The sequence below is a fragment of the Rhinopithecus roxellana genome, chromosome 2 (genome assembly GCF_007565055.1).
Source record: "Rhinopithecus roxellana isolate Shanxi Qingling chromosome 2, ASM756505v1, whole genome shotgun sequence".
Classification (NCBI taxonomy): Eukaryota; Metazoa; Chordata; class Mammalia; order Primates; family Cercopithecidae; genus Rhinopithecus; species Rhinopithecus roxellana.
Genome location: NC_044550.1, coordinates 128,808,857 through 128,836,458, shown reverse-complemented (window position 1 = coordinate 128,836,458; position 27,602 = coordinate 128,808,857). Strand labels below are relative to the sequence as shown.

Sequence of the window (27,602 nt, the reverse complement as noted above, 5' to 3'; positions counted from 1 at the left end):
TTCACCTTCTTTATTTTAAATTCAAACAGGATGGAAACTCAGTTCTATTGTTATGATTCTATTGTTATGCAGAAGAAGGCAGAATAAAAATCACCACAGGCCAGATTAGAGCTGTATATCCAAGTCTAGATTTTGAATTCTAAAAACCACAAAGGCCAAGGGGATAGAGAACGCTAAACTTTCAAGTTTGTCCTAACCTCTTTAGGGAATGAAACTGGACACGGCCAGACAGTCCTTCAGTCATTCCTGGCTTGAAAGATCCCTCCCCACTCTGCCTTGCTTACCCAACGTGGGCAGCTGGGTATGCCAGCTTTGAGGGGCCTCCCCAGGGCTATTTTTAATCTGCTATTTTCTGCTTATAGACTTTCCACAAGGGCAGCCCCAGGTCCAGGGAGTCACTCCAGCTGGGAAATGTGAGCACACCGCTGGCCTGTGGCAAATGAGGTATTTTTAACTGAGACTTGAGAAGCTCAGAATCCTCATCTGCTTCAGGCCTCAGGGTGTGAGACACAAAACAGCCAAGCAAGAGAGGCTGTGTGTGACTCTCCAGTTCCTTAGCAACCAATTGCTGGGCTTGTTGCTGGAGGAGGGCTCTGTAAGTGTCCTATTCAGCGATGGAAAGCCAGCCTCAGAGTCTTTCCTGGCAATTATGTGGCCCCCTCCCCATAGAAGTGAGGCCTGGGAGTCCCCCTTGCAGGCGAGGTATTCTGCTGGGCTCTCCCACACCACACCTATCTGCGGCTGATTAGCATCACCTGGGACTTGTTAGACACATGAATTCTTGGGTCTCAACCCAGACCTGTTAAATTAGAAACCGACAATGGGACCCAGCGATCTGTGTTGGATCAGACCCTCCAGGTAATTCTCATGCACACTAAAGTTCCAGAATCACTGGCTTAATCACACATTCGCCAACATTCATAGATGAAGATGTAAGAGTTATAGCAGCCCACATTGCAGTAATTCTTTTAAATGAATAGACTTTATTTTTAGAACATTTTTACACTTACCAGAAAAAAAAAAAGTGAGCAGATAGTGAAGAGCACCAGTGACTTTTTCAAACCATTGCTTTTTTTTTTTTTTAGATGGAGTCTCACTCTGTCACTCAGGCTGGAGTACAGTGGCACGATCTCAGCTCACTGCAACCTCTGCCTCCCAGGCTCAAATGATTCTCCTGACTCAGCCTCCCGACTAGCTTACTAGATTACAGATGCCCGCCACCATGTCTGGTCAATTTTTGTATTTTAGTAGAGACAGGGATTCACCATGTTGTCCAGGCTGGTCTCAAACTCCTGACCTCAGGCAGTCTGCCAGCCTCATCCTCCCAAAGTGCTAGGATTACAGGCATGAGCTGCTAAATCCGGCCAACCATTGCTTTTTTCTGCTGCACACTATACCCTAATAAGAAAACCTCCTTCCTCTGTTCGTCCTTAAGGGCAGTGATAAGACACCAACTGAGTTTTTGCATCAAAGGTGGCAATTGGGTCAGAGAAAGAAATAGACCCCAGCGCTAAGGGAAGATAGCAGTAATGCACAAAAACCCTAGGAATGACTGCAAATGCATACCCCAGCATAAGCTGAGATGAAGCCAACTGTGATTGTCTAAGACTCTGCAGCCAGGGCAACAAACAGGCTTGGAAATGATGTGAATATTTGTGTATCAGTTATATAGTCATTTCCTCTTGCTGCTGTAACAAATTACCATACACTTAGTTTAAAGGAACATGAATTTGTTATCTTACAGTTCTGGAGGTCAGAAGTCTGAAATCAGTTTCACTGGACTAAAGTCAAGGTGTTATCAAGGCTGCTTCCTTCTGAAGGCTCTGAGGGGAAAATCTGTGCCTTTTTCAGCTTGTAGTGGCTGCCTCTATTCCCTGGCTTGAGGCCCCTTCCTGCATCTTCAAAGCATATTCCTTCCCCCATCTCTACATCCACCATCACTAATTGTCACATGTGATTCTGACCTTTCTGTCTCTCTAAGGGCATTGTGATCACATCAGGACCTCCCAGATAATTCAAGATAATCTCCCCATCTCAAAATCCTTAATTTAATTACATTTGCAAAGTCCCTTTTGACATATAAAATGATATTCACAGGTCTCAGGGATTAGTATGTGGGTTTATCTAGGGAATCATTATTCAGAACATCTCGCTCCATATAGCCCTGTACTCTATAAAACCATAGACACTAGCTACGTGTTGACATTGAGTACCTGCAATGCAGCTCATTTGAACTGAGAAATGCTGTAAAGGTAGTGAAATTTAAAGACTTGGTATGGAAAAAAAGGAAAGATTTCATTAATAATTTTTATGTTAATTACATATTAAAATTATAAAATCTTGGATCTATTGAGTTAAATAAGCTACCTTATTAAGATTAAATTCATCTGTTTCTTTCTGCTTTTTCAAGTGCAGCTACTAGAAAATTTTAAATTACATCTGTGGCTGACATTATATTTCTATTGGAGCAGTCCTACGACAGACCATAAAGGAGGCAGGGTGACATTAACTTTCAGTTGTTTTATTTTTGCCTTACTTATAAGAGAGCCCAGACTTTGGAAGCAACATTTCTTCTTTCTCTAGAGAGACCTACTAAATTCCTGCAATTAAGATTTCAATTCAAGAGGGGTATTCTATTAGGGATATGCACAATTAGGTAAGTGTAACAATAAAAAAAATACATTTATCCAGCAACATGCATTCTAATAAAGCATTTTCATTAATACATTCTTTCATTAAGTCCTCCTCATTACAGCCTTGTAAGAGATGTATTATTCCAACTTTTCAGAGAAGAAAATGGAGCCTAAAGGAAATTAACTTGCAGGAGGAGCACCCAGTCAGTAAGTGATAAGCTAGAACTTGAGCCCACGTCTATGTACCTCTGCACCCAAGGCTTAATTAGGCTCACTCTACTTCTTGAGCGGTTTTACTTTCAACCCTCCTAAATTTCAGAGATCTCAGGATTTTCCCTTTCTTTCTTAAAGTTCTGCTCCTTTGCTATTCTGAGCACATTTTTATTACGGTTTTCTAAAAAATTATTTCTTAACTTTGAATGCATATTCAAAGTTAAGGGCATATTTCCTACATAGTTATTTAAAGAAGAAGATTTTCTCCTATATCACACTTCCTCAGCACCCAGAGGCACACCTGGTGCCTAGCTTGATGCTGGGCCATCTGGTGGAAGAGCCTTGATACCAATGACTGTCTCTCCTCGTTCTGTTCACCACCCAGAGCTGCATACATAGGTAAGATGCTCAGATCTGACCTCTAGCCAGAGTAGATACCCTCAGAGAAACCAGGGCTATAGTGGTTTAAATTGCCTCCCAGCTTTCCTCTGATTGGTCTTTTGGGGTTGAACAGGGAATTTTTCACTTTGGCAGAGGGTCACTGTAAGAAGAATTAGCAAATGCCCACTAAGAGGGAAGCGGACACTAAGATCATGTAGGATGCCCCTTACCCAGGCAGCACTCCTACGGCATAATCAGAAATATATATTTGCTTTTTTCCCCAGTTCGTGACACAGGACTCCTTAAATCCCTTGGAATATCCTGAGTGATACGAGTGACAAGAGCACCTTTTGTTCAAACGAGGCAATTCTTGGATTCTTGAAAACCCCTAGCTAGCTTCAGGATAGGGGCTGGTCTCCAGAAAGACCAAACTTTGATTAGAAGCTTAGAGCTTTCAGCCCTACTCCCCAACCTCCTAGGAGGAGAGAGGGCTAGACATTGAATTAATAACCACACACTCATGCCTGTGTGATGAACAAAACCTCCATAAAAACCCCTAAGTGTCAGGGCTTAGAATTTCTGAATTGGTGAACACATCTACATTCTGGGCGGTGGCGCACTCCAACTCCATGGAGACAGAAGCTCCTGAACTCTCTAAGGGCATTGTGATCACATCAGGCCCTCCCAGATAATCCAAGATAATCTTGCCATCTCAAAATCCTTACTTTTATTACATTTGCCTTTTGACAATTTTGACATATAAAATAATATTCACAGGTCTCAGGGATTAGGATGCAGGTTTATTCTAGGGGGTCATTATTCGGACCATCTCACTCTCATACTGTAGACACTAGCTACATGTTGTTATTGAGCAGGTGCAATGTAGCTCATTTGAATGGAGAAATGCTGTAAGGGTATTGTTGTGAAAAAAAGATTTCGTTAATAATTTTTATGTTGATTACATATTAAAATTATAAAATCTTGGATCTATTGAGTTAAATAAGCTATCTTATTAAGTTTAAATTCATCTGTTTATTTTTGCTTTTTCAATTGTAGCTACTAGACAATATTATATTACATCTGTGGCTAACATTATATTTCTATTGGGGCAGGACCCTTCTGGACCTTAGCCTAGGCACCTCTTTATCTGGCTGTTCATTCCTATCCTTTATCATAAACCAGTGAATGTGAGTTAAGTGTCGTCCTAAGTTCTGTAAACCATTAAGGCAAATTATCAAACCTGAAGAGGGAGGGAGTTACAGGAACCCCTGATTCATGGCCAGTCAGAAGTGCAGGTGGCCCAGAACTTTCAACTGTCATCTAAAGTGGGGGCAGTCTTGTGGGATCTGACACTAACTCCAGGTAGATGTGTCAGAATTGAGTTGAATTATTAGACACCCAGTTGGTGTCAGAGAGTTGCAGCTGTGGTTGTTAGGAAAGATACCATGCATCTGGTGTCAGGAAGGAAAAAACACACCAGCTTATCAGCTATCAGAAAGGGAAGAGAGAAATAATAAAGTAAAATGGGGCAGTGTCCTGCTCATTTTCTGCTGCCACATAAAAATTATAGCCTTTAGATGGAAAAATACCCTGAAAGAGTAAATAGTCCAACTACCTCATTTTACACAAGTAAACCAGGGTCTAAAAGGTTAACTGACTTCTGTAAAATTTCAGCAATCTAGTATCAACTTTTTATTGAACTCCCCTTTCTGATGGTTCTTGACTTGGACAACACTGTTTTAAAGGATGACAGAGAAATAGTAAATAAAACAATGTAGCTTTGATTTCCAAACCACACTACAGAGAGGTAGCATCTTGCTCCCAGAATTAGCTCTAAAATAGACACATGAAGATGAAAATCATGTACTGTCAAACTAATCCCTGAAAAGCCTTAAGAGAGTGTCACATTGGAGACCAATGTAACTTCCGTCAATAAACCCTACATGGTGTTTTGTTTTGTTTTGTTTTGTTTTGTTTTGTTTGTTTTGTTTTGTTTTCCAGAGCTGGAACAGGCCAGGCTCATCAGTTGAGTACCAGATTAATTAATTGGCTTGAGGTTAGAGAATTAAATGGCACAATCTTTAAACCCAGGATCACACATGGAACTGCAAAAAAGGATACATGTAAAAGGCACCAGGTTCTGAAAGTAATGGCAGATTCCTTTCTCTCATCTTTTGCTCTTACTCCAGGACACTGAGTAGAATGATTCATATTAATTAAATATTCATCTCTCCTCCCTGCACTCGTGGTTTAGGGTTTATTGCTTAGCTAGAAACTAAGCTTCACAAGTGCATGAATCCCTGTTTAGTTCATGGATATCACCTAAGTGCCTAACAATATACCTGTCACATAAATGTTTGTTGAATAAGGGGATGAATGTATTCTTTTTGTCCAGACTCTGTAGTTGAATTTTCATACATTAAAGCTATTTAGGTCTAGCTTATGGCTTTCACTTCTTGGGAAGTTGTGTTGCTATATAGCCAGAAAAATTCAAACAGAACTATGCATAAAAGTATTTTTCACCATTCAGGAAGTTCTTGGAGTCCCAGATTAAGATTTCCTGGTACTGTCAATCTTTATCTATGACACTTCAGCAGAATGACACTTTTGTGGCTTCAGATACACTGACACCTACTTTCATAGCTGCATAGGACTTTAAAACTTCCCCCAAGTGCTACAAACAAAAGGTGCTCTTCAAGTGCTGTCAACCTAAAGGTTAACGGGTTGAAGAGACCCTGGGCTAAGGGAGCACAAGCTGGAGACACCAAAATGGTCTTTGCAACTCGCCTCTGTATTTTCTGCCCTGCTCCTAAGCCACTCTATTGGCTGACTGGCCCTTCTCCACAGATGTCATCTTGAGCCTCTTACAGAGTTTCAGCACTGACATTAAATGACAAGATGGATCACCTACAGGACCACCTTGGATCCCCAACCAGCCTGATCAAGCATTGACACTGCATTTGTCACCACCAGCTCTGATGGTTTGGACATGTAGAAATGTATTGCAGGAAAATATGCAAACAGCTGCTATAAGGTGAGCTGATCGAGACAACCGCCAGCAGGCAGAGGGGAAGGCATAATTAATAGGCACCCTTCAGCAGAGTTCAGAGCAGACCAAATGCCATTGCAGAAGGCTCAAGAATGAGGCGAACAGGCTAGCCAGTGCTCCAGGATGTCTGTGGCTCTTTATGAGTGAAGAGAAAGGGTAGAGACTGAAGACAGAGCCGGGGACAGTGACAGGCTTGGGGAAGAACAGCTGATTCAGCAGTCCCAAGATGAGTCATCCCATGCATTCCACACCCAGGTAGAAAGTGCTCATTAGCAGAACATAATCTCCCAACCTGCATGGTGATCGTCTGTCCGTGAGAATAATAAACATTACAGATTGTCTTGCACTAAAGCAGATTTAGCAAAGCCTCAGGAACAGAATATACTTCATAGGGTAAGAAATCCAGCTAGGGAAAAAGACTGACCTATCTATGCATCTGTAATGGGTTGAATAGTGTCTCCAAAACGTATGTCCACTGAGAACCTCAAAATGTGTCCTTCCTTTGGATATAGGGTCTTTGCAGTTGTAGTTAGTTAGGACAAGGTCATACTGGATTAGGGTGAAGCCTAAATCCAATATGACTGATGTTCTTATAATAAGAGAACACACAGAAACACACACCAGGAAGGCCATGGAAGAAAAATGTATAGTTTGTCAAATGAGGATGAGTTCAAGAAGGGGTCCTACGTAGTGGAGTATTAGTTTTTAAGCCTGATTAAACACTTGGTGGATCTTTCCCCCAAACATTGAACTTAGTATTATAGTGCTTTCATTCTTGTAAAAAATGGTACAACATGTAGGAGTACACATGGAGGGAGAAGAGCCTTCTTCTGTTGTATCAGTTTCTGCTCTAAAGTCAGGAAAATCATCAGCCGTAAAGCTCATAGGGAGGGAAAAGAACAATACATAAGCAAAATCATCAAGGCTGAAGGGGAGAATTCAGAGGATTATGTGACTAATACTCACTTGTCAGTGATTTGTACATGGATCTGGCCATTTACTATTCAACAAATGCCTAAGCCATGTAAGAGACCTCAAGAAAACAGAAGTGATTCTGCTATAGGAAACCACTTTTTAAAAGAAAAAGAAGCAAACAGAGGTGCTTTACAGGAAAACTTTTTCTTTTCTTTTCTTTTCTTTTCTTTTTTTTTTTTTTTTTGAGATGGAATCTCGCTGTATCACCCAGGCTGGAGTGCACTGGCACGGTCTCAGCTCACTGCAGCCTCTGCCTCCCAGGTTTAAGCGATTCTCTTGCCTCAGCCTCCCAAGTAACTGGGACTACAGGCAGGCGCCACCACGCCCTGGTAATTTTTTTGTATTTTTAGTAGAGATGGGGTTTTGCCATGTTGGCCAAGCTGGTCTCGAACTCCTGACCTCAGGTGATCCGTCTGGCTCAGCCCCCAATAATTCCAGTGAGCCACTGTGCCTTGGCCTAGGAAAACTTTTATCATCCTAAAATCTTCTTATATCATCACTCAAGCAAAAGAAAGCTCTAGAACAGCCTGAGAGAACATACTGCAATGAAGCAGATCATGTATCTATGCTGCCCAATACAGTTGCCACCAGCTTTATAAAATAACTGAGCACTTAAGATGTGCCCAAGGAGACTGAAGAAATAAATTTTTAATTTGATTTAATGTTGATTAAATTTAAACAACCACAATTGGCTAAGAGACTCCATTGCATCACATGGCTCTAGAGTCACAGAAAACTGCCTGTGGAAAAAGTCTTCAGACATTTCTCACCAAGTCTAGGATGAGACTGGTTCCTCAAGTAAAAACAGATTAGGAAACATATCACCAAAGCAATTATGAGCAAGAAAAAAAAAAGCTAGAGGTATCATACTTCCTGATTTCAAAATATATTACAAAGCTACACTAATCAAAACAGTATGGTACTCATATGAAAACAGCCATATGGCCAAACAGAAGGGAGAGCCCAGAAATAAAACCATACATACATGGTTGACAAGGTTGCCAAGAATATACAGTAGAGGAAAGATATGTCTTCAACAAATGGTGCTGGGAAAACTGGCTATACATATGCAAAAGAATAACATTGGACCTTTATCTCATGCCATACACAAAAATCAAGTTAAAATGGATTAAAGACTTAACCATAAGACCTGAAACCGTAAAATTTCTGAAAGAAAACGTAAGGGAAAATCTTGACATTGCCCTTGGCAATAATTTCTTCGATATGACACCAAAAGCATAGGCAAAAAAAGCAATAATAACCAAATAAGATTATGTTAAACTAAAAAGCTTCTGCATAACAAACGATATAATCAGCAAAATGAAAAGGCAACCTATAAAGTGGGAGAAAATATTTGTGAATCATATATCTGATAAAGGATTAATATCCAACATATATAAGGAACTCCTTCAATTCAGTAGCCAAAAAGCTAATAGCCTGATTTTAAAATGGGCAAAAGACCTAAATAGACATTTCTCCAAAGAAGACATACAAATGGCCAGTAAGTATATGAAAAGATGCTCAACATCACTAATCATCAGAGAACTACAAATCAAAACCACAAAGAGATTTCAGCCCTTTGCCACTGTTAAGATGTTAGGATGGCTATTATCAAAAAACAAAAGATAACAAGTGTTAGATGCCAAGAAAATGGATCTCTTGTATATGGTTCATGGGAATGTAAATTGGTGCAACCACTATGGGAAAGATTATGAAAGTTCCTCAAAAAAATTAAAAATAGAACTATCATATGATCCAGCATATGGTACAAGCATACAGTATATAACTACCATATGATCCCATTTCTAGATATGTAACCAAAGAATTTAAAATTGGGATCTTGAAAAGACATCTGCATTCCCATGTGCATTGCAGCATTATTCACAATAGCAAAAAACATAGGAGCAGCCTAATGTCCACTGATGGATGAGTGAAGAAAAATGGGGTATATATAAACTGTATGTATGTATACATACAGTAGCATATTACTCAGCCTTAACAAAGAAACAAATCCTACCATTTCTTACAACAGAGATGAACCTAGAGGACACTATGCTAAGTGAAATAAGCCAGACACAGAAGGACAAATACTACATGATCCCACTTAAATGAGGAATCTTAAAATAGTCAAACTCATAGAAGCAGAGAGTAGAATGGTGGTGCGGGAGGTATTGGACCAAGGGTATAAAGTTTCAGTAATGCAAGATGAATAAGTCCTAGAGATCTACTACACAGCATGGCTTCTGCAGTTAACAATACTATATTCTATACTTAAAAATTTGCTAGGCAGGTAGATCTTATGTGTCCTTATAACAAAATAATAATAACAATAATAAAGATGGCAGAAGGGAACTTTTGAAGATGATGGATAGGTTTGTGACATTAATTGTGGTGATGGTTTTATCGATGTATACTTATTTCTAAACTTATCACATTGTTTACATTAAATATATATGGAATTTTGCTCACCAATACTTCAATAAAGTAGTTTCTTTTTTAAAAAAGTTTAGGGAAACTTCATTGGAATATACCACTATTACATAAAGTACTTCTAGTACATATTCCATACTCTGCAGTGTCCCTACCAGTGGTCAGTAGTACCATCTCCATTTTCTGACCAAGGAAACTGAGGCCCAGCAAGAAGATTATTTGACTTGCCCAGAGCCTTGTGGTTTTTAAGGGGTAGAGTCAGAGGTCTGACACTAAAGCTCCTACTCTTCCCACCAAGGCAGGCCATGCATAGCACCTTCCACTCTTAAGGGGTCTGCCATTTCCACTCTCTCTGAACAGACATAAAACAAACAAGTGTATTGTGTCTGTATGTGTCATTATGTGAGTGTGTAGACTCTGAGGAACAGGTAAGTCTTGGAATCCCTTGAGTGTTTAGTGTGAACCTAGTATGTTTAACTAGCTAGTATCAGGTCAGTACCCTTTAGCCAGTCAGCCTCGTTTTCCATTTGGTCCGGCAAAATGGAATGCCAAGAATAGTGATGGGGCTAACAGGATGTATGAATGCATACTTGTTGAATAACTTATTAGGTAGAAGTAGCAGGTCAAATAAACCTTTCCCCCTCAGATGCACTCGGCAACAATTCAGTGTTGTGGCTCTCCTGCTCCTCAGAGAGCTCTTATTACCCCCAGCAGTGGAGACACTCAGAAACCCTAAGACCACAAGTCCTTGTGTTGAAAGAGGCTAGAAGTGCGAAAAAGAGGAAAAATAAGCAAAGGAGTACCTTATTAACAGTATGGAGATTTGAAAGTATAGGCTTTGGAAAATGACTCTCTGGAGCTCCTGGGCCACTCAGCTTCTCCTCTAACTTCCTGTCTGCCCCCAACCGTGGGGGAGGTCAACTGAGGGGCTGGCTGGGCAATAGAGCTAGCAAATGCTGAAATCCACATGAAGCTATGGTGGAGAATGGGACCCTTCCAAAAGGAAAACACAGCTGGTTGTGGAATGCAAGATGTGGAAGGACTGATACCTGCCTTCTATGCTGTTGCTATTGCAATTTCTGCAGCATTATAAGGAAGGTTTCTGATGGAGTGAGTTTTGCATCTTTTAAGAAAGTGTTCCTATATCTGGATATGTACTTGATGAGGTTAATAGAGTAATTCTTGGTGTGTCTCTTTAACCCACAGGAAGGTTAACAGAGGCTTTCATCGTTGGTCCTGTAAGCCTACCCTGAAAGGAACTTTCTGGAAAGAGTCCCCTCTCCCTTAAAGGCCTTATAGAATCTTGAGGTTTTGAGGTTGATGTGTTTCCACACCCAAATAACCCCACAATAGTTCATCGTATTGAAATTCTTGGTGTCCTGGAAAACATTCTATGGAAAACCTGCCTGGTCAGTCGAGCCCACACATGAGTCTATGCAGACATCTCCTCCAACCTGTCAAGCCCCAGGAACCTCCTCTAACCTCTCAAGCCCCAGGATCTGAGGACCGATTTTTAGCACAATCTCACACAACAAAACTATTGGGCACCTAATAATAGAAATAAGCGAATGAATGTTTTGACTGTGACAAAAAAAATGGTTTAGCAACTTTTTATAAACGCATTGTTTCTTCTCATTGTCTCAGGGTACTGTCTCAGGGTTATGCCAAAATTAATTTTAAAACTATCTGCTTAAATGTGTCCTTGGACAATAATCATCAGTAAGTCCTAACTTCACCCCCTTTCTGGTAGCGGTCTGACGTTCCTTTACAGAGTTTTACTTCCATCGATAAGTTACTTTAAATAAAAAGTTAAAATAAAAACTAGAAGCCACAATTCTGCATATGTCAGTCATCGAAGTCTTATACAGGAGTCAGTCCTTGCAGCGCATCGTTCTCAGAAGTTTCCCGCGAGAGGAAAGCTCCACTTTATGAATTGCTGGAACAGTTTCCCTGGGAATACCCAGCCCCGCGGCTTCCCTGCTGAGTTCATAGTCACAGCTCCCAGGGCTCGGTCCCAGGAACGGGAAGCCGTGCAAAAAGCGCGTACACCGCCATCCACTGGCCCCGAGCAGGTAGTACCAGGAGTGGGGCGCCCGCCACGGAAGCTGGGGAACTGGGTCCCAGTAAGATCTGACAAGACACCACCTCCCTTCCGCCCGCACAGCCTGCCCTTTCTGCCTGCAGCTATCGTCACTGGCCGGTCCCGGATTCGGAGCAGCTGTTACCCGCAGTAGCAAGTGGATTCCAGGGCCCTAATGACACCGAAGGAGAGGGGCAGCCGCAAATTAGACCCTCTTCCTGGGGACTCAGGCCAGTAGGGACTGTCCGTGGTGCTCTTCCCTTTCTTTCTCCTCCTGAACGAGAGCCAACGCTGCCCCTTTCCAGGACTGGATCGGAGCCAGCCAAATCCTACAGCACAGAGCCTGCGCCCCCAGCGGCCAGCGCTCCTTTGCCTAGGCAGGTTCACGCCGGAGAAAGTTTGCACGCAGGGACCTACGAGTTCCCAGCACTCTGCAAGAGGGCCAGTTCTGGGATGCCAGCGCTTAGGAAGGGCGAGTGATCCCCAGGCACCAACTGGGGGCCGGGAAACCCAGCGCGAATCCGGGCTTTGGAGGGACCGAGACCCAGGCGCGCGCAGTTGGGGAAGGGGGCTTACGTCTGAGGCAGGCAAGGCTGCTGCACAGGCCTTCCAGCCACTGGGCGCCCGTGACGCCGGCGCAGAGAGGAAGCTGTAGATCCCCGAGGGGCTGGCTCCGACAGCTCCATCTGCAGTCTCCCCTGCCGCCAGTGCGCAGCCAAGTCCACTAGACGCGTGGAGGGCACCGTGCGGAGGAAGGACTCCGCAGGAAAGGTGGCATCGCCCTCGGCTTTGGGACCGGGGTCTCTGGATCCAGCCTACTTGAACACTGAAGGAAACCCTGCCCATGACCCTGGGAGGGTCTCGGATGCCGGGCGACCCGGGTGGAGGTCGGGACCAGGGCCGTGCGCCTGGGAACTGGGTGCAGGACGCTGAACGCAGGACTGTCAGAGCGGGAACTCACCTACGGCCGGGGAAGGAGGTGGCATTGGGCAGAGGAGAGGACGGGGGCGGGAGGGGCTGACCCTGAATTCACCGGGACTAAGAGGCCATAAGACCTGGCTGCAGTAGGACAGCGAATCATCGATCTTACCGGCTTTGGGGACCCGGCTCTGCGGTAGCGCTCTTCCGGAGCGAGGGAAGGATACTGTTTCATGGAGAACAAGTCTCGCTTATTCTTCTGTCCAGTTTTATCTTGGTCGCTTTTCTCTCCTCTACGTGTCCCCCGGGGAGGCACTACGGATGCCTTTCTCCAAGCTCAAGAGAGACAAACTGAACTTTAAGGGCCAGGGGCCCCATATTTTGTCTGCTCTACAGATCCCACCCGCAGACCACACCCTCCCTTCACTCACGTCTCTGGGTCCCACCCATAATAACCCGTAATGACAGATCTTCCGTGTCCCCACCTCTTTGCATTCAAAGAAGTTATTATTCAGGGGCATATGGAAAGCCAGTTTCTGCTGGTCTCCCCCAAAAACTTACACTAAACGAGGGCAGCAGAAAAGGACAGGACGATTAAGTTTAAGTTGTGTAAGAGTGGTTGGGAGCAAAAGAATTACTTTTCTCCAAATTTTCCATATCACATCGAGAGCATTTTCTTTTAACCAGTGAAGCCAATCAAAATTAACTGCAGGCACTGGCAATTAAAGAACAAGTTTATCTCAAAAAAAAGTTTAACGTTTGGAGGGCATTATTTGCATCAGGCACATGAAAACTTGCCTTCTGTTAGGTATGCTGAAGAAACTGCTTTTGCCAGACTGCCTGAGTCTTTGCTGAGGCTGCAGGGACAAGGGAGAACCCCACCCTGACTGCTTCCAAAATCCTAGTTCCTGATTTCCTGCGGAGGGCACCTACAGGTTGAACCTAAAAGGTGAAAAAGTTCCTGCCTGTCATTCAAAAGCAGCTACCTTTTCTAAGACAGCGTCAAGGAGGGCACCGGAGACACTCATCACAGTAATTGTAAAGTCCAAGGCAATTGTCAAATGTGGCAAAGAAAGACACTTCACTGGGTTTTTCTTAGAAATGATTGTTCATCCAATTTCAATCAAGATCTTAATGGAAATTTTGAAAATTACTCATGAGGTTATTGAATAAATCCGTCCCCATTATCTAAAGTCATGTAAAGACAACAAAATATAGGCCAAGCACTTGTTCTTGAAAATTATTGCTGAGAAAATGCACATTTATAAAATGGGGGGAATCAATATTTTGTTTCTGAAGTGAGATCAAATGTAGAAGATATTGCATATGTATAGTAAAATGACTGAAACACTGATTCCATGTTATTCTAACATCAGATTTGTAAACCAGTATCTGACAAATTTAACATAATTCACAATAATTCAGCTCATACTATGTGGCAGGTGTCATACTAAGCACTTTACATGTATTCTTTTAGTTCCACCAACTACTCTGAGGAAGAAGCTATTATTTTATTTTAGAGATAAGAAAGCAGAATCAGGGAGTTGAAGTAACCAGCCTACACAAGCTAGAAAGTAGCTGAGCTGGGACTCCCCCGAGGCAGTGACTTCTGGATTGTGTTCTTACCAAGATACTACCTTATCACACACAATCATCGCAGCGCCAGTCTGGGAATCAAGAACCTAAGAGATGCATCTGACAACTCCACCGTGAGCAAATCACATAGTCTTTCTGGGTCACAGTTAACTCAACCTATAACGTGAGGGTTGGATTCAATTGCTAAGGTTTCTACAGGTATTCTGAGGCCAAGTACAAGTTTCTATTTCATCTCCTTTCTCTTCCACTTTCTGCCCTCTGGTGGAGGTACTACAGGGACTATGAAATTAAAGTAGCTAAGTCAGTGGATTTGAGATAGACAGGGTCACTCAATCTCCCTCACTTTTTCACTTTTCCACTTTTAGTTCCTCTGAGAACTAAAGCTAATTGCATTAATGGTGTAAAATAAACATTTGTTAAACTTCCTTTTAGCAAGAAAACCCAACCAGTTCCAGTTACCAACAGCACCAGAATTAATATATGAGGTATTCTTTGCATGAAGGTAATGATATAAATGAGGGTAAAGATGTTTTATATTCTTTGTAATAAACTTTTAAAATGTCAAGAATCATAAACTATTAGAAGTCTCAAAATATATTCAAACTGATTAGAATATGCAGTGTGCTCAGCTCACAGTAATCTTTAATGACCTATTTGAATTATTCTTTAAAAAAAACTAGCTACATTTGCATTTCAGCTTCAAGTGACAACCATCATCTAGTTTCTTAAAATAATTTTACAAAAAGAAACATTTCTAGCCTATTGAAACTTTTATTGTCTAGCACTTCAAGCATACATCCAACTAGTTAGATCATTTAAAAGAAAACACACACAAATCTTGAAGAGATTTATGGAAAAATTAAAGGTATTGAATATACCTCAGGAAACGGTGATTTTACAGAGCAAACTTCAGTCACATATCACATTACAGATCAAATTAGTACTTAGTACTACAACTGAAGACAATTTAAGAACAAGAAAGATCTTGGAGAAGCAAGCAGCATCTGAGGATAACAGGCAAGGAGTAGCTAAAACAGATATGCTACCCTATGGCTCATCTATTTAGCTATTCATTCAACTAATATTTATTTTGGGTTTGCTGGCTGCCAGATGAACAACCTAGACAGAGTTCCTGCCCTCACCAAGACTTTCAGTCTTGTGGAATACATTAAACAAATACACAAACATGTAAACTATGAAAAAAATACTTGCAAATAATGTCAGAATAGCTTTGGGGAGTTAGAATATAATATTTTCAGCTGAGATATAAAGATGCAAAGCCTGCAAAATAAAAAAAAAATAAAAACAGCAAGAAACAGGTAAACTGGAAATTTACCTGTTGCAGAGAGGGGAGAGTTTATTTAGTCGAAAGGGGGAATACAACATACCCATATGTACTATAATACACTCTAACCCACTGATATTTTCAGTATCTGATAAAAGCAATTTGTGTAAATGTTCTGTTTGCTGTACATAGTATTTCTGGGACATCAATCCCCTACTCTAATATATCATAGTAGTCTTGGGAAGGAGGTAATATCTGACCCCGTAAGAAATTTCAAAGGAATTTCATTTGTAGTCCTCTCACACACCTAGTGCTACAGAGGGGTCTCAGACTGCAATTTCACTGCCTAAATATGCCCCTACCTTTGGTCAGCATCCCATCCAGTCCTCCCAGGGATGGAACACCCTCAATGACAGTAACCATATGCACAAAAACTGAGATGCCTCACTTCACAACAGAATTTTTTTCTGATTTGTGAATCAATTTGAGATGTCTTAAAAGTTACGAGGTAAAGTCACATATCTATATTATTGTGGCTAACCTGTTCTGTGTGCCAATCACTTCATAAAGTGACATATAATTTTCTAGGTTTTCATTCTTGAAACAAATCTAGTTTCCTTTGTCATAAAATGAGAAGTGTAATAGGCTCACCTGATATGGCTGTTATGAGGATTACACATAGCAAGTGCTTTAAAATAGTTGTAGACACATAATAGGTAAAACTTATTGGGCACTTACTGTTAATTTCTTATTGTCACCATTTTACAGAAGAAACTGAGGCTTACAAACTTAAACAGCTTGCCTAAGATCTCACAAGTAGAAAGTGGTAGAAGCAGAATTGGAGCCTAAAAAATTTGGGACCACAAACCAATCCTTACCTTCTGTAGCAATTATTAAGAGAAGACCATGATGAAAATGTCCAAGGAGTTTACATCTTAGAATACACTCTGAATTTTCATTCACCCAATAAATATTTACTGAGCACTGTGGTAGGTTAGTGTCCCCCGACTATTCCCTGCCAAATTAATGTCTACCCAGAACCTCAGAATGTCACCTTCCTTCTGTGGAAATAAGGGCTTTACAGATATAATTTGTTATACCTTGGTTTGGGATTTCTGGCCACCTAAACTGTGAGAGAATAAATTTCTGTTGTTTGAAGTCACTCATGTACAGTATTAGTTACAGCAGCCCTAGGAAACAAATACTAGCATCTACTATGTGGCCAGGCATGCTTCTCTACTCTGAGGTTATAGTAATAAATGAAACTGCACTCCTGCCCTCATGAAGTTTACATTCCAGGGAAGGAGGCAGATAATAAACAGACACTTAATATGAGGACAGGTACTAGTTAGTGCTATGAGGAAAAAGTATTGTGAGTAGAGGATGATCAGATGAAAGTGACTGGGGGGGGCTTTGGAAATATTAGGTGATATATTAAGAGAATACATATATGGGATACAGGGGTGTTAACTCAAATGAATCTGGACTGTGGAGTTTCAAACTGCATATAATCCTTCACAGCATGACTTAAATTACTAATTGGAAACTTACCAAGAACAGAAGCTTAGTAAGCAATAGACCTGAGCTTATTCAATATGCCAAGATTCTAAAATATATAAAAAATGGCTTCACAGGTGGATACCTGGTTTTGCTTGTCTAAGTCGCTGGAGATCAGAGGGCCTCTCAGTTCCTCCCACTACTCCCAAATTCTCGCATCTCTTCTAGGAAGTAGTAGCTAGTACTTGGCTTCTTCTTCACCCTGGAAGCTCCCCAGCCTGCCTCATAAGCCTTGGGTCTTAGAGTGGTCTAAACACTGCCACTCTTTAATAAAGACAGCAACTTCCACAGACCCAAGAAGAGACAGAGCTATCTCATGTCAACTCTAGCTCTACAGCTTAGACATCTGCTTCAGTTCCCAACATCCAAGGACAGGCAGACATTAACAGCTAGAGTCACCTGGGTCCTCAGAGGTTCTTTTTACAGGCTTCCCTTTACTGTCCTGTACCTGGTCCTATACCAAAATTTATATAGGTATATAGGACAAAAATTTTGTCCTATCGCAAAAATTTTGGCTACTGCTGCACCTTTAGTGTTCTTGGTTTAACACCCAACTAATCCTTTGTTCTTCTGGAGATCAGCATACAGCATCTCCCACTGTTTTAATAATCTTGATTATAAAAGGATGGATGAGGTCCAAGCATCCTAAAAAGTCACCCTTGGCAGTGGGCTAGATCCCCCACATGGGTGGCCCTTCTTTTCTACGGCTCTCTTGGCCTGGCTTAATCTTCACCTGTTTGCTTATGTGGAAGAACCCGCAACACAGACCATATGCATAGTGAGGACAGAGTCTTCTACTAAGTTATCACTGTGCCAGGTATCTAGGCAAAGAAAAAAAATATTTCTCAAAGAAAAATGGAGCACTTTAAAATAAATCTCTTCAAATTTTGTCTTAAATAGTATATCTATTTCCAAATAAAGTCTGTTTCTGGTATTACTCATGAGCATTTAAAATAACATGAAGAGCCAAAAAATTCTTATATGTCATCTCTCTCTAAACACTAGCACAGAGATTAATCTGTATTTAAAATTTTTAACCTTCATAGCCATTAAGTTCAAGCGTCATAATTTCTTTATAGAAGGCAAATGTTTGCACTGCTTTGCCTCAGTAAAATTTCTTTGACAATTTCAGTAGCAATTATACTTATTTGAGATTGTTTTCATTTAATTTAGATGTGAAACTGACTGAAAAACCAACACTGTTTGTCAATTCCTAAAGGTGTTTAAACTGAAAAACTAAGATTTCAACATACATATTCCACAAATTTCAAATAGGAAGCTAATACACTTTGTTAATGCCACAAGTAAGTAGGAAAACAAGACCATCACATTCACAATCTTAGGCCATTGTTAGTGGCTATTTGGTAAATTTTTCCATTCCTTCTCTAATTTGCTCAGATTGAAGCTAAAAGGACAATATGCGTTACTTTATTTCCCTCAGAACAAATCAGTATAACTACTTAGATAAAACTTAACTTGTCCCTGCACCATTATAGTCTTTTCTCCGTATTGTAGCCAGCGGTCCCTAAAAAAAAAAAAAAAAAACAACAAAAAAAGGCTCTTCCTTGTTTAACGCTTTCCAGTGCTGTCCACTGCAACTGAAATGCAACCTAAATTTCTTACCCTGGTCTATCAAGCATGACATAAACTGGCCTAGACATATCCTCCTCTCAATTTAAATTTCATTAGGCTCCAGCTACACCAGCCCTTCTTTCTGCTCCTCAGGTGTGCCAAGCACTTCCCAACCTGGGGACTCTGTACTTAATGCTTTCTCTCGTATAGATTTTTCACAGATCTTCAAATGGAGGTCATTCAGGTCACGGCTCAAATGTCCCCATCTCAGAGGGATTTTACCATTCTAAGTTAGCCAGTGTCCTTGTACCCCCTACTTCCACCACATTCTATACCACTCCTCTTATTTTCTTGAATACCACTTACCACACATTAAATCATGTTCATTTTTTATGTCTATTGCCTGCCTGTGCTTGTCTGTGCCTTAGCAATATAGGAGGAAAGATCACCATTATCTCCAGAACATAGAAAGTTCCTGACATATAGGAAACACATCTGTTGATTGAATAAGTGAAGGAATAGTTGTGTGACTTTGGGTAAATTAATTATGTTCTGAGCTAGCCAAAAAGATGAAAAAACAACAAACAACTTCATACAGCATTCATTCAGTCTCCTTCCTCTGCTCTTAAATTCTTTTCCCCCAATTAGGAAAAAAAAAAAAAAAATTAGCAAGTACAGAAGCCCTACAAACAACAGATATGAACTAGGTCTCATGTTCACTTAATAGGCCAAGATTCTGGCATAGATGGAAATGACTTTCCATGTAGACACCCGGTTATTCCCTTAACACTCAACTTTTAGTTAGTGCAGGTAATAACTTGAGTGTAGTGTATCTGATTTAGAGCTTCTGAAATGCCAGCCCTGTAATTCTACCACTGGGAAAGGTTAACAATTCTAAAATCAAAACACCTATGAAGAAAGGAATGACTGTCCTTTAATTCTGGACACCAGCTAATACTTAGGGCCAGGTGTGGAGGCTCACGCCTGTAATCCCAGCACTTTGGGAGGATGAAGCGGGCAAATCACTTGAGGCTAGGAGTTCGAGACCGGCCTGGCCAACGTGGCAAAACCCCATCTCTACTAAAAATACAAAAAAAAAAAAAATTAGCTGGGTTTGGTGGCACATGCCTATAATCCTCACTACTTGGGAGGCTGAGGCACAAGAATCACTTGAACCCAGAAGGTGGAGGTTGCAGTGAACTGAGATCACGCCACTGCACTCCAGCCTGTGCAACAGAGTGGGGAAAAAAAAAAAAAAAAAAAAAAAGAATATGACACTAAATTTTGAATTAGATCCAGCAAAATTTTAAAATCCTACTTCCTACTTCTGCTTAAAACACATTTCTAACACTTTTAGATATTTTTAGGTATACATCAATGAATGTCTTTCACATGAAGTATTAGAATTTTATACATTGACACTAATGCCTAACTTAAAATTATAGGCTCCTGAATATTTTAGCTAATAATAAATATTCTAGATTACAAATTTGGTATGAAAAATTTTAATGTAAACATTAATCATATAAATTAAATAGTAAAACTATTTGAAAGGAATTATCATTCAAACAGATTTGACTTACTGATATTTCTCCATTTGTTTTCATAAGAACTGATTATTTTCAGCTGAAATCTATTTAAGATTGTGGTAAAGAGAAATGACATTAAAGTACATAAAGCTCATAAGCCCTGTTATCAGCACATATTCTTTATAAATACTCATTTTCCTTTTATTCTTATTTTTAAAAGACACATACAAGTTTTACGAAACATGCCAACTTCAGTGAAAAGCTTCTTACATAAGAAATAGCCACATGTGAGGAATCTAGCTTGGTATTTGTTGAAAATAACTATATACTCTGAAGAACAAGCCACATGACATTTATTGACAAAAATTCTTCAATAAACCAACATCTGAAATCTAATTATATACCTTCATGTAACAATTTAAGAGGCCTGTTAGAGAATCACTTTTTTAAAAAAGTACAAAGTTAACAGGATCAAGAAAAGTACTCTATAATACGTAACCAAAACATTAAGAAATATTTCTCTTACTACACATATGGCTCAGTTTCATCTGAACTATTTTTTAAAGTGTTGGTTTGAAATGTTAAATGAAAAAACTAAGTTAGTATAAGGAAGTCCAATGAAAAAAAACACATGTTACTCTGCCTCTAAGCCTTATGAAATATTTTACAATTTCAGTCATGCTTTCACTTTAAACAGTGTTATACTGCCCTTTCTAGTATACTAATTAAGATAAAGTTTAACATTCTGTCCTTCTAACAACAGCTGAAAGAGAATACAGAGATGAATGTAAATATATATCATGTTCTATAATATACATTTTCTAATATTTCAAATTTAACAACTTATCTAAATCCAATCTGAGTTATATTAAAAGATAGAAACTTTTTTTAATTGACATCATGGGTGATGTACCATGCAAACACCACAACCACAGCTCCACACACTGAAAGGAGATAATATTTATGTTTTTGCCATAGTGATAGCTCCACTGCCACTTCATCTCTTTTCCTGTTCTTCTTCCGACGACCCTTCAGTCTGTTTTCAAAAGCTTCTAGTTCAGCCTAAATAAAAATAGCATCATTTTAATAAATTCAATGCATATGTTGATTTGAAACTTTCCATTCACATAAAAATCAATTTGGGTAATGTTTTAATAGTAATGATATATAGTCAATATGTTGATTTGAGTTTTAAAACACCACTCTCCACCACTGATTGTATTCAACAAATTCAGGGTTTATGTAAGCAGAAAGGAGACTGGGAGATAACAGAAGAGACTATTTCAAACTGTAGGGCTGACTATGACACTAAATATTAAAATGTCTGATTAGGCCGGGCACAGTGGCTCACGCCTATAATCCCAGCACTTTGGGAGGCCGAGGCGTGAGGGTCACAAGGGTCAGGAGATCGAGACCATCCTGGCTAACACGGTGAAACCCCGTCTCTACTAAAAACACAAAAAATTAGCCGGGCATGGTGGCGGGTGCCTGTAGTCCCAGCTACTCGCGAGGCTGAGGCAGGAGAATGGCATGAACCCGGGAGGCGGAGCTTGCAGTGAGCCAAGATCGCGCCACTGCACTCCAGCCTGGGCGACAGAGAGACACTCCATCTCAAAAAAATAAAAATAAAAAATGAAATAAAATGTCTTATTAAATCAGGGTGCTCTAAAATATAGACACTGGTCTTATACACTGACACCATTATACTTCAATCCAATTATTATAGAACTGGCATTCTACAAAGCTTCTAGCAAGTGCTGTGATGCCTAGTGAGAATGAAGATACCTATAATTCTAGTTGTTTACAATGCATGCAATAAACATTAGTGGCTTTTAAGAAAGAAATTCAAGTGAGTAAAGAGAAAAAAGCTGCCAGAACTCGATTCTTCTCTATACATTTTTTTAAAAGACATTTTTTAAAAATAGTAAAAATTCTTCACAGGAAAAAATTATTCACGCTTTAAAATCAAAATGACTATTTTAGACATAAACATTTTAAACTAGTACTAAAAGAAGATAACTGAATTGCATTCAATATCAAATGTGGATTTTTATCCTACTGCTAAGTACTTATTAAACTTTTATACATAATAATGTAATGTAATATGCTATATAGTACATAATTAAGACAATAGTTAAAATATGTATATATTTAATAATATCCACATAAAACTTTGTAAATGGTTATTTAACAGGAGGAAATGTAAACTTTAGTTCACATATTCATTACTGTGGCCATAAACCACACTTGAAAAAGATCTAATAATAAACTTAGTTTAATACAAAGTGGCATTCTTCAATGAGCCAAAATGTCAGACTACTCCCAAGTGGTTAGTTTCAGACATATAGAAAAATGTCAAAACATCTTAAAAGCAGGCAAACTTGAGGACTACAGACACAATAAAATAACTGAGGGTTAAGTGGTGACTCACAGTCACCAAGTATATATTATGTGCTGTATACAGTGATCCCTCAGTATCCGTAGGAAATTGGCTCTAGGATCCCCTTGGATATAAAAATCTGAGGATGATCAAGTCTCTATATAAATAGTGCAGGATTTGCAAATACCATACAAACATCTTCCTGTATACTTTAAATCACTCTAGATTTCCTATTACATTCCTATAACAATGTAAATGCTACATAAATAGGTGTTACACTGTATTTTAAAATGTGTATTATTTTTTATTTATTTATTTTTTTACTTGTTTTGAAAAAAATTTTCGATCTGTGGTTGGTTGAACTCACAGATGCAGAACATACATATACTAAGGACTGATTATATTCTGCTTAAAGAGTCAGTAAACAGAGAATGTATTTAAGATTTTCATCCATGACGCAAAGGGAATAAGGAGAAAACATACTAAACTATTCTTAATAACTTAATCTCCTAGGATTCCAGCCAACTTATGTTTTACTCTATTAGCTCTGATAACTTATTTTGGGGATATCAGGCAAAGCAACTTTACAGAACCATAAAATCTCAAAGGTCATCTTGGCCAACCATTATTTACTACATGAATTGCTTCTAATGTTCCTAATTGTTCTAATCGTTCCTACAACTCATCAAAGTTTGAATTTCCTTATTCATGCAAATCATGCAAGTTTCAATCTCATCATTCATAAAGGCAGTAGTTTAGTATGCAATATAATCTGATAAGTATAAAGCATTTCAAGATACAAACTGACAAATAATAATAAAAAGTTATACATCACTATTAGAAAGTCAAGCCACTCACTGAAGTATATGATCAATAAAGTAAATACTTAAACAGGGAGTATCGGGAATGTACTTGTTATCTTGGTAACAACAAAAAACAGGTTATAATCCTGTATTTAAAGGTCTACTAGGGAAATATGGGAACGTATTATTAAAATAAATGTACTGATTAGTAGACGGCACTTATTTGTTACAGGTGGTCTGCAAGTCAGTAAAATAGAACTCAAATACTTTTAGACAAGTAAACTCAAGGTCTCCAGAAGATGCCTTATAATGGTGATGATTCGCTCACTCTCACTCCCCAGCCAAAGGAGGAATTAAAATTCTTCTGGCTGAAGTATGAATGATATTGGCAAGAAAGTAAATTGGAAATACAAAAAAAAAAAAAAAAAATTGGGGAATACATGAGATCTCATACCGTCTCAGAGTTTCAGTATACTTAAAGTGAACTTAGTAGATGGCTCATTTTCGTTTTACAAGAACTATGTTATTTTTCAGTTCACAATACAGACTAGCCCTTAGTTTGACCTTGGAACACACCCTGTGTTTGCACAAAATCTAGCAATGATGCTAAGAGACATAAATCTGGGTATTTTGTTTGGTTACCTGTTGTCTTCGTTTTTCTTCTTCAAAAGCAGCTTTGGCTTCTGCTTCTTTTATCTGTTTATACACATTCAAAAGTCAATTTACAATTTAGTCATCACATTTTATATGGAATTTTAACATCTACCCATATCAACTTTAAGGAGCTTGAAATCATTTAAAGAAACGTAAATGCTATACTGAGACAAGATTTTACCAAGGCACTATCTAATAAACTGAAGGTGGTGATGGGTAGCGTGTTATACCTTATATGAATATTTCAGCTTAACAAGTAATATCGATATTACAGAGTTAAAACATTGTAACAACAAATTTTAAAATTGCCTTTTTTCCTCTTTGCTATATTAAGAATCTAGAATTAATTATTAAATACTGTTGTTTCTCTAGAGTTAAATTTATCTCAAATGTGTTATCATGGAAGGGAACCCTTACTTTTAAACAAAATCAAGAGATCACTGATTGGGTCAATGGAGGGAAACAGTAACACTAGAGATAACCCAAGCAGCAAAGAATCTCAAAATCTTGTAGTGGGCATAGAAGACGAAAAGTCTTGATATACACTAGGCAATGAAAATCCCAATCTGCCATTCAAAATAGGCCTATAAAACTAGGCTTTTATTATAAAGGCAAAAAAAATGAGATTTCAAGTTGTTTTTAATAAGCACACAAATACACAAAATAAGAAGGAAAGGCCACTAGCCTTTAAAATGATATTTAACAAGACATTACCTCAGATGCTTTCCGCTTCATTTCCTTGCACATTGTGTCACATTCTATTGAAACCTGATTTTCACGTACTTTGTTGCATTGCAATTCCTATAAACAACCCAATTTTCAAATTTTAAATGATTTTCCCCTCAAAGTCCTGTCTGCCATAAAAAAGCAAAGTTTATCTAATAGCTTAAGGTTGTAAGTATTATTTGATGTGACTTAATATTTAATGATGATATGGTTGCAAGCATTAAATATCTGGTTCAAATAGTGATTACTCTCTTACTTTCTCTTAACTTAAAAAAGATAATACCATAAAAATTTTTTAAATCCACTTAATAATTACTATATGCCACTATCAGACTTAGCTCCAATGTTGTTTTTCTTCTTTACTTTTCTTTATTGTTTGTTATTCTTATAAAATGTCCAGGGAATACAAGGTTCTACAAAAGTGCTGTCCAACAGAGCTTCCTGGTATGTGTGTGGGATGGAAATGTTATAAATCTGCATTAGTCCACAGAGTAGCACTAGCCACATATGGCTACTGAGCACTTGAAATGTCGGTGGTGAAACTGACGAACCAAATTTTTAATATTATTTTATGCTAATTCATTACAATTTGCATTTAAATATCCACAAGGGACTAGTGGCTACCATCTCAGATAGTGCAGCTCTACAGAGTTTTCTAGGGAGCTACAAATTTTTCTCTTGACTGTTAAACTTTTTTTCTTTTAAGTATAGATGAAAATTGTTCTAAAGCTTATGTTGGCACCTCACTACCTCCTTAATGAAAGAACACTGATCTACTGTTTTTGATGTGTTGACATCAAAACTATGACCAATTTCTGTACTATGACAGAATAAAACAATGACCTACTGAGTAGAAGAGTGGTCTTTATATTAGTCTTAGACTGCCTTTTGTAGTATGTTTATCTATCTTTTATTCATTCATTTATTGCTGCCAGTGTCACTTTTACTCTCAGTATATCTAATTTGTATCAGTTTCTCCTGTCTCACCAGAACCTCAGACTCTAGTTTTTTGTTCAAATCTACCACAGCTTAGACATGAGATTACCAAATCCTGAGTAAAGTGTGTTTAGTGAAAGCATTTTATAGCATGGAATTTTATTACTTGGATGGTTTTTTTTTTTGTTTTTGTTTTTTTTTATTCCTTAGTTCTTCGTTTTTGGCTCAATTTAGTGATAAACAGTCTTTTCCTCCAAAGACAGTCCAGACAGAAGAAAATTAACATGAACAAACACTGGAGACAAAAATAAGTATCGTGTGTTTACAGACATTAAGTCCATCAGTCTAGAAGAGGATTTTATTTTTTCTCATTCAGAAGATACTTACAGAGTGCCTATAACATGCTAAACACTATGACAGGGAAATGGAACACAATAAGAAATAAACAGTATAATAATCTGTTAAGTGCTAAATAAGTAACAATAGTAATGGCAGCTACCATTTATTAAACATAGCATTGTTTTAAATGCTATGTAAGCACTACCTCTTTTATTCCTTTCAATAACTCTCTATAAACTCTATTTTACAGATGAGGAAACAAGGTTACAGATACCTAGAATCACAAAGCTCTACGTTATGAATCCAGTACAAAGAAAGTCAAGAGGAAGGAACAGCTAAGCCTTCCCAAGGGAACCTGGGGAAGGAAAACCTTCTCAAATAAGGAAGTGCTTGCAATAAGTATTAGCAGGATTCTAGTCAGCAGAGAGGTAAAGGAAAAAAACATTGTATTTTACATAGAAAAAGAAATATATACATTGCCACAGCCTAAGCTAAGTGAGGGTACAATATATGTATTAGGGCACTTAAGTAACAGATTAACAGAGATGATTGCTAGATGATGAGACTGAACAAGCAGGCAAATGTCTTAGCACAGCCTCCCTGGTATGCCAAGTCTGCATATACCCACACATTTCTTATACAATGCACTTTTTCCATAAGTGATGAAGAGCCATTGAAGAATTTAGAACAGGGAAGTGGCGTGACTAGAGACAAGGAAATGGGTCACGAAGTTGTGGCCAAAGCCCAGGAAAGAGTTGTTCCAAAGTACTAATGGGTAGGGTGGCATACGGCACTTGGACAAGACATGAGATTTCAGAGAAAACTTAAGAGACATCTCAGATTAAAAGTGGTTTGACCAAGTATTTATTTTCATGTACAGGTGGTCAATTTAAATTTCTGAAACTTAAAGATTCCACTACCTAAAAGGCCAAGTGTATAAATTTAAATTCAGAAGTTCCCTATCCTAGGAAAACATATCAGAAACTATGAACAAAAATGAAAGGCAAAGGACCTATAAAAGATCCTCAATACATATCCATCACATGGATGAATAAAAGTGAATTTCAAGACATGAAAAAGACAAGCTTTAGGGAATGACAATACAAATAGGAAGGAAAAAAGGAGTTACGACTATAACTGAGATAGGGTAAATCAGAGGTCAAAAAAGTTGGTTTCAAAGGAGTAAGCATTGCCAATAGGGAAGATTAAGGAAACAGAATTAAGAAAAAGACTATCAGGTTACTACATTTTCCTTCGTAAGTTTTGTTGAGCAGTATATAGTTTGTTTCCATCAGGCTTTGTAATCATTAGTTTTTGCCCATTTACTCCTCTGTTACCATCATTTTATCTTAAAATTAGTTCTTTCCAAGTTTAAATGTTATTTTACTTTATAAGGCTATTCATATGAGGTCTTTTTAAGGCAGTATTTTCAAAGGACAATACTGATGGTAAAAAGCATTTCATAAATAATAGCAACAAACTTAGCCTTAAGCCATTTCTTAAGTGATGAGACATTCTATCCATTACATTGTGTTACCTGTTCAAA

The 27,602-nt window shown here is 38.8% G+C and overlaps 2 protein-coding genes across 7 annotated transcripts in view; both read right to left on the bottom strand.

Annotated features, from left to right (window-relative positions):
- CORIN (corin, serine peptidase) overlaps positions 1-13,078 on the bottom strand; it is a 272,512-nt gene extending 259,434 nt beyond the window's left edge. For 2 of the 4 annotated variants that reach the window (XM_030919664.1, XM_030919673.1), the window contains exon 1: positions 12,852-13,078. In XM_030919664.1, the coding sequence (XP_030775524.1) occupies positions 12,852-12,914 (63 nt within the window). In that variant the 5' untranslated portion in view covers positions 12,915-13,078. Of the gene's footprint in view, positions 1-12,337; positions 12,494-12,851 lie in introns of those variants that run through there. The other 2 variants (XM_030919678.1, XM_030919682.1) reach the window with 2 other exon arrangements.
- Positions 13,079-20,178: 7,100 nt separating this feature from the next.
- NFXL1 (nuclear transcription factor, X-box binding like 1) overlaps positions 20,179-27,602 on the bottom strand; it is an 80,278-nt gene continuing 72,854 nt past the window's right edge. For all 3 annotated transcript variants that reach the window (XM_030919623.1, XM_010370800.2, XM_030919629.1), the window contains exons 21-23: positions 24,770-24,856; positions 24,044-24,097; positions 20,179-21,280 (exon numbers count right to left, since the gene is read on the bottom strand). In XM_030919623.1, the coding sequence (XP_030775483.1) occupies positions 21,107-21,280; positions 24,044-24,097; positions 24,770-24,856 (315 nt within the window). In that variant the 3' untranslated portion in view covers positions 20,179-21,106. The remainder of the gene's footprint in view (positions 21,281-24,043; positions 24,098-24,769; positions 24,857-27,602) is intronic.